Raw genomic sequence first — 8,188 nt, 5'->3', positions numbered from 1 at the left:
AGCCTTGAGTTTTTACAAAAATTGAAAATAAATAGTAAAAAATAACACCCTCTACATGTTTTTAGTCAAAATTTTCTTTGTAAATGACAAAATGCCCTTCTATTCATACATAAAATTACACCTGTAAATGTGGGCGGCCCAGCCCGACCCACATTTTTTGTGCCTCCGATGAATTCGAGTTGGACCCGTATTTCAATTCGTGCCGAGCCGGACCGACCTACTTTTAGGCCCATTTTATTATTGCAAAAAAATATAAGAATGAAGAATTAAACCCTCTACCTTATCTTTAAGAATTAATGAACTCACCACCAATCCAAATATATTTCTTTGTTTAAATTATAGTTTTAGATATTTTTATATACTTTTTAACAATATTTTGCACAAAATTATATCAAAGATAATAATAAATACTAAAAATTTTAACTCACAAATCTTAAAATAAATTAATATAATTATAAAAATATAAAAATGAGAAAAATAATAGATTTTTATTATAATTTTAATTTATAGATAATTGACAAATAAAAATTTATTATCATTATTAATGTCAAAATATCGGGTTTTTTATCGTGTCGTGCTTTCGGGCTAGTTTATTTGTGCTTTTGTGTCATGCCTTCGGGCTTGTCGTGCCGTGTCGTGTTCAGGCCCATGTCGTGCCGTGCCGCGCCAATTTTCAATTCGTGTCGTGCCTGGCCCAAGCCCATATTTTTTCGTGCCGTGTCGTGCTCGTGCCATGCTAGAAAGTCCGTCCCATATTTACAGCTCTACATAAAATCAACTAGCAAGATATAAATTTAAAATAAATAAAATCCTAAAATAAACACAAATATAATTTATATTTTTTTAGTTTTGGGTTTTATTTATTTAATTTTAGCTTTATTAATCAATTTTACAAATTGTTTATAAAAATATTATAAACATATTAATGCACAAAAATAACAAATATTATTTTTATTTATTTTAAATTTTAAGCTTTGTTGATCAATTTCATAATTGAAGTTAGTCTAATATTTATAATTTTAAAATGGGGTTTTTTCATTAATATTTCTATAACTAAGTTTTTTTCATTTATACGGTAATTTAAACTTTTTTTCAATAATATATATATTTAAAAAAAAAAATTTAGATTACGACTTTACTTAGAAAACTATTTTGCTATTATCTATTTTTTCACTTATGAATTAATGAATTAATTACTATATAGGATATATATATATATTAATCTCAAATTATATTTTTTTCATTAATTCTCAAGTCCAAGCAAAGTTGATTGTCGTATACACTATACACTATTTTAGTCATATATATATACATATATACAAAATATTAAAAGCTAGGTTGTATTGTACTTTATCAATTATACTGCATTTGTTAACCATTCAACTACATATACCAAATTCATCTATTTTTGTCTTTCTTTATATATATATATTTTGAATTATTTATATGCGGTAATTGTAAAAGCATATAAACAAATACTATATGTAGAAAAAAAGTAGCAACTCATCACTTCATTACAAAAAACAACTTCCATTATTATTTTATTTTTAAAAAACTCTGTTTTGAGAGACTAAAACAGGAAAGTTTTATGGGTTGCTTAACGAGTTACTTAAATAGTTTTATGAGTTGCTTAATTAGGTTTATAAGTTGCTTAAAATGTTGCTTTATGGATTGTTTAGCACAAGTTATTTTATGGCTTGCTTAATAAGTTTTATAAGTTGTTTAACATGTTGCTTAAGGAGTTCTATACATTCCTTAGAGTTTTACGAGTTGCTTTATAGGTTGCTTAACGAGTTGCTTAAAGAGTTGTATGAGTTGCTTATGTAATTTTATAAGTTGTTTAACATGTTGCTTTATGAGTTGCTTAAGGAGTTTTATAGGCTGGTTAAGGAGTTTTACAGGTTGCTTTATAGGTTGTTTAAGTAATTTTATAAGTTGCTCAATATGTTGCTTTATTGGTTGCTTAATGAGTTGCTTGAAGAGTTTTATGGATTGTTTATGTAGTTTTATAAGTTGCTTAACATGTTGATTTATTGGTTGCTTAACAAGTTGCTTAAAGAGTTTTATAAGCTGTTTAACATGTTGCTTAAAGAGTTTTATGATTTCTTAAGGAATTTTACGAGTTTCTTATGCAATTTTATAAGTTGCTTAACATATTTATTGAGTTGGTTAAGGAGTTTCATGCATTGCTTAACAAGTTATTTTAAGAGTTTTATGAGTTTCTTAAGGAGTTTTATGAGCTGTTTTATGGACTGCTTATAAGTTTTATGGGATACTTTATAGGTTGTTAAATATTTTTTAAGGTTAATTTGGTTGTTTATCCAAATTGATTTATTAAATTTTTGAAAAATCATAAAAAGAATTAGACTTAAAAAAAATAAAACATCAATAATACACCATTTATCTCTCAAGTAGAAGCACATTGTCTTTTGCAGTTGTCATGTGATTAGCTAAGAGAGCAATAGTAGCACAAACAAGCAATCTTCTCATTGACAAGCCAAGTTTAGATTGTTCACTCTAATGTTATTGCAACTAGTGGATGTATTTGAAGTGTTTGATGATATATTAATTCTTCTATCATTATCTTTTATTAGTATAATAAGAAAATTGGATATTCAAATTTACAAAAGAATTATGTGTTGTTGGTGTTGCCAATTTACAAACACTTTAGTAAATATATTTATATGTGTGTCTATAAATATATATCTATATCTATTATATATATATATATAAATATATATACTAGATGGACTTTGCATGTAGGTGATTAAATGTAAATAAGAATTTATGTATATGTATATTATGGGTACAAGTGAGAAAAAATATGTGAGAGAGACATTATTTAATTGATAGAGAAAACCGTAAAAATGAAATGATTAAACTAATAAAGCTATAATTTTGCTAAATGACATATATAGAAATGAAAAGAAATAAATGAGATTGTAAAAATGAAAAAAAAAATTAATAAACCGTATACAGGGTAAATTCCCTTTTAAAAACCATAATTACTATAAATTTTATCTAAAGAAAAGGTACAGTGTTTGACGATGTTAATCTTTGAACAATATTATTTATTATAGTTACTCTTTAAAGTTTCAATTTAAGCAATCATTTTCACTAAGAATTTTTTTTATCGAACAATTTAGAAAAAAAATAATTATTCAGGCTAAGAATCTACGTACGTTTTCTATAATTAAAAAAAAAAACTTCTATTGCTATAAAAGACTTAATTGTTAGAAAATTAAAAATTAAAAATTAAAAGACTTTATACTAAAATTAAAATTTTGAAGAGACAAAAGTGGAGTGTGGTATAGTTCAGAAACCCAATAACATCAAAAAATACCCTTTCAAAAAACAAAATAAATAAATAAAAAGAAGTTATTTTCTCTTTTTATTTTATTATATACATAACAATTTTAGTACATCAATCCATACAACAAATACATTAAGATTTCAAGGAAAAATAAAACTAGGGATAGTACCAATAGTTCTTTATCCACGGTTATCGACCAACGTTTGGCATTGACTACCCTTGTCACAGGTCAAAGAAAAACTGACCCAACTCTTTTTTTTTCTTTAACAAACATAGGGGGATAACAAGCACAAAAAGGATTTTGGAAAAGATGAGGGAATCAACCTAACAAAATGGATCAAACACTCAAGGATACAGTTGATCGACACGCAAGCTAGATATCATATTGGTACTTGCAACCTTTGGGACTGCAGTTGTATCATTCTTAATATTTAACAAAAGAAAAAAAAAAGACTCGCAGAGTGGCAAATTAAGCATTACATAGACCATCCTAAGCATGGAATACCCTTTTTTCACATTATTAAGCATACTGAGGATTAAGTGCAATAGCTTCCTGGTAGATCATGTCTTTCATTTGTTCTTCTGTCAAAGGTTGTTGTTCAAATTCGAACGAGAATGGATTTGGGCAGACTGGTTCATCAGCAACATCATGCAGTCTTGTCAAATAGGGATGGGCCAAAGCTTCCTCAACTGTTAATATATATTATACAAGTTCTCAGGTTAGTTAGAAATTTACTTAGTGCTATCCTGTGCAATATTAGATTAAAAAAATAGTAATAGTGATAATAATATCTCAAAGGAAATGCAAGGCAGGTTTTCAGTTCAGTATTGCTAATCTAAACTCTGTTATCAATTTCAAGGAGTAATGCCTCTGATTTCAGACGTGTATGGTCTATTTGAAAATACATGAAAACCAGGCAGGAGCATGTAAAATATGTACATTTGTGTTTGTACTTGTCGATGAGTCGAGTATAGTAACTACTCTTCTCCATGAATATATTAAAAAGACACGCATAAAGGAAACACAATACATTATCATAGTGAATATAATGTATCATTTTCCATCACCAGTCCTTTTATTTTTTATCTTTTTAATCATAAGTATATGATATTAGAGTACGTTTAGCATTCATAATATTCATAATCATCTTTTGTTGTACGCTTATACTGACTCATAGCAGAAAAACTTAAATTGAAACGTAAGGTTTAATATTTACTTCGATACTGAAAACTATAGGTTTCAACCAATAAAGTATCAAAGAAACAAAAAGTTGGGTTTCAAGTAAGAAGAATTACCAGTAATTCTTCTATTTGGATCAAATGTCAACATTTTCTCGATGAGGTCTATGGCCAGTGTATGAACATGTGGGAAAGCCCTGCCTAACTGTTGCCGAGGGAACGAGGGGAGTTGCCGTATGTATCTTTTAGCATCTTCATTTCGAATGAACCCGAGATCTGACTCTGTTGGTGTGCCTAGGAGCTAAAATAATACAAAAGAATGCATAAGTAACTTATTAAACAAATATTGCATTTAGAAAATATATAATCGTGTTAACCTCTCATCTCTCACAGAAGAAACCAGATGATAAAACAACCAGCATAGAGGATACTCAAAACAAAACAAAAAATATTAATGGCTGACAAATAATCTCCTTTTCGACATATACATACAAGCAAGAGCTCAGATTGTCAAAAAACAGAGAAAAACTGTCTAGACGGAACAGCATACCACAGTTCAAAGAGTCTAGTAGCATTACATAAAAAAAAAAGGCTTAGAAACAGATGGAAAAGGTCTCAACAGTTGAAATTTGGCATTGGAATCTACAGTACAAGTCAAATAAAAAACGACTTCTTTTGTAAAAGAATTTGTTTCTATTTGTCCTTACCTCTGTCAATAAGCGCATCTGATGAACATGGTCTTTGCCTGGAAACAGAGGCTTCCTATTCATAAGCTCCATAAATATGCAACCAACAGACCACACATCTATTGAAGCAGTATAATCTGAAGAGTTCAACAATAACTCAGGGGCCCTGTACCATCTGGTGACAACATATTCTGTCATATACTCATTTTCCGCGGTGGGACGAGCAAGACCAAAATCACATATTTTAAGATCACAATTTGCATTCAGCAAAAGGTTGCTGGGTTTTAAGTCCCTGTGTATAACATTAGCAGAATGTATGTACTTCAGCCCTCGAAGAATCTGGTACAAGAAGTACTGCAGAGCAATTTAATTTAAAAACAAAATGTCAGCATCAAGCTTTCAAGAGAGATTTGAGTGGCCTTAAATAACGATTAGTTTTTACCTGACAATGCTCCTCTGATAAACCTTGATTTGAACGAATAATTTGGTGAAGGTCGGTGTCCATCAACTCAGTTGCAATGTAGACATCGGTAAATTCTCGCCGCAAAGGTGGAGGAATCACATCCCTTATAGCTACGATCTGTAGAAGCATAAACATTTACCATTTAGTTAGTATTTAATCAACAAAACAACAGCTTGAGTTTTATGTACCTAGAATATTTCAATTTACGAAAAGATAAAAGCTCTATAACTATATGATTTTATATCATAATCTCGCATGTGAAAGATTTATTTTATAATTTCCATTTAGAAGGGAAGGAAGATATGTAAGGAAATGGGTTTATCAGTATCATCAATTCGAGTATACCCCATTTATAATTTTGTACAGTCAATTTAAATTGGTAAGACCTAATTTACCCATACCATCAATCAGACAAATACTGCAAAGAGATATATTGATTCAGTATATAGAATTCCAAAACAGGAAATTACGCGCACACAGATTACAATATATACATATAAATATATGTATATTTATATAGGCAATCAGCCTCAGTTTATAAGTTCGTAAACAGATACACAGTGCGAATTACATAACGGTATACTCTTACTGACATTTTCGTGATCCAAATGACGAAGCAGCTTAATCTCCCGAAGCGTACGCTTGGCATCCATATGATTATCAAAAGCGTTGGCTATTTTCTTCATAGCAACCATCTCATTCGTCTCCGAATTCAACACCGAGCTTTAAGAAAATAAAAAAACAAAACATTAACACAATATTACTCAAAAGAATCAAATTCAGACACGCAAAACGATCCAAACAGCAAGAAAAATGGAATCAAAATCTGAAGTCAACGATTGAAGATCATCAAAACGCTTACCAAACAATACCATATGCTCCTCGCCCAATTGGCATAATCGGAGGCCGATATTTGGAGGTGATTTCGAATAAGTTCCCAAATATGTTGTACTGAATGTACTGACCTCCATGGGAAGGAATCGCCGGAAAATCCGTGTATTGGCCTCCGGGGCCGGCACCGGGACCATTGTTATGAGTGGCATCAACCATATTGTGTCCGTACGAGAGTTCTCTTGTCTCTCTCTCTCTCTATTTTCTCTTTTTCTCTCTAGAAGTCTTCGGAGACTGGAGATTGGAAAACGAACACGACGAGTATTAGAAAATTTCCGAAGGGATGACTTTAAACCAAAATCCAGCCAAAAAGATAATTAATTTTAATATTACTTTTTTAAATATTATTTTATTTACTCGCTCTATTTTTATTTTGTTTTCTTGCATTTTTTAGGTTCTGAGTGAAAGGGACGAAGCGTTGAGGAAAACACGCACAAGAAGGTAATTGAAGTACGCGTTTCAGATCGGATGGCTGAGATCATAGCCGCCATCAAGAACGGTCATGATATGTTTCAACTATTCAACGGTCGTTCTTGTCAACTTTGCTTTAGCGTTTTGTTAGGTTTTACAGATAATCATGTCTTAAAGGCTAAAGTTTAGTACGTGACTTACGACATGGGAACACTTACACTATATTTGGTATAAAAGTTTAAAAAAAAAAAGAAAAGAAGAAAAAACAAATAATTTTATATCTCTTCTATATTAAAAAAAAAGTATTGAAAACTGAAATTTTTAATTTTAGCCGTTTGTTATATTAATTTTAACTAAATATTCTAAATATGTAATAGAATAAATTTTTAAAAATTAATTAAAAATAGTTATTTATTAATTATATTAATATAAATTTAAATATTATAAAATATTATTATTCTAATAATATTTAATATATGCCTACATATATAATAATTATATTAGGATAAATTCAAATTCAAATTTATGATAATATATTTATAATAATATACAATATATTTTATAATTATATTAATATAAATTTAAAAGTTATAAAATGTTATTATGATAATAACATCCTAAATTTTTATTATGAATTCAAATATTATAAAATATTATTATTATAATAATAATCAATACAAGATTAGATATTTAATATTTATATTAATATAAATTTAAATATTATAAAATATCATTATAATAATATATAATACATAATTTTATTTTTTATTAAAAAATTATTATTTATGTTTTAAAAAGTTATCATATTATATATATATTTTAAAAAATCATAAACAATGTTTTGATTTTATTTTTCATTTAATATATTTATGTTATTCTTTTATATACAATATTATCTATTTATTTGAAATTTATATGACAATGATACAAATTTAATAAAAATAATTAATAAATTCTATAAATAAAACTAAGCAAACATGCATTGCACATTGTTTGTATCTAGTATTATTATAAATGTGAGTTTAATAGAAATTGTTGTTTTCCGTTAGATTTAACATTTTTTGTTTATTATTTTCTAACACCGTTAGTTGTAAAGTCATCTAAATAAGGTAAATAAATTAAAAATAATAATAAAGTCATCTGTAATGCCCCAACTCCAGGGACCGCTACAGTGCACATTGCAAACAGTGCTAAACTCACTAATTGAGTCGTTTGGCCATAAACGTGTAACTAAGTATGATTAGC

General features: G+C 28.4%; 1 protein-coding gene across 1 annotated transcript; it reads right to left on the bottom strand.

Annotated features, from left to right (window-relative positions):
* Window positions 1–3,364: 3,364 nt before the first annotated feature.
* LOC133788496 (mitogen-activated protein kinase 3) lies at window positions 3,365–6,817 on the bottom strand. The gene is made up of 6 exons (XM_062225992.1): window positions 6,504–6,817; window positions 6,235–6,364; window positions 5,621–5,758; window positions 5,200–5,532; window positions 4,610–4,793; window positions 3,365–4,003 (listed from the first exon to the last, which is right to left on the bottom strand). The coding sequence occupies exons 1-6, from the start codon at window positions 6,689–6,691 to the stop codon at window positions 3,834–3,836; spliced, it is 1,143 nt and encodes a 380-aa protein (XP_062081976.1). The 5' UTR covers window positions 6,692–6,817; the 3' UTR covers window positions 3,365–3,833.
* Window positions 6,818–8,188: the final 1,371 nt, after the last annotated feature.

This window comes from Humulus lupulus, chromosome 7 (assembly GCF_963169125.1).
Source record: "Humulus lupulus chromosome 7, drHumLupu1.1, whole genome shotgun sequence".
Lineage (NCBI taxonomy): Eukaryota > Viridiplantae > Streptophyta > Magnoliopsida > Rosales > Cannabaceae > Humulus > Humulus lupulus.
This window is presented reverse-complemented; position numbering and strand designations above follow the sequence as displayed.

Coding starts and splice junctions, on each gene's coding strand:
- LOC133788496 (XM_062225992.1), bottom strand. CDS start 6,691: ATGGTTGATGCCACTCATAACAATGGTCCCGGTGCCGGCCCCGGAGGC. Junction 6,365..6,503: donor GGAGCATATGGTATTGTTTG/GTAAGCGTTTTG, acceptor ATTTTCTTAAAG/CTCGGTGTTGAATTCGGAGA. Junction 5,533..5,620: donor TATCAGAGGAGCATTGTCAG/GTAAAAACTAAT, acceptor ATTGCTCTGCAG/TACTTCTTGTACCAGATTCT.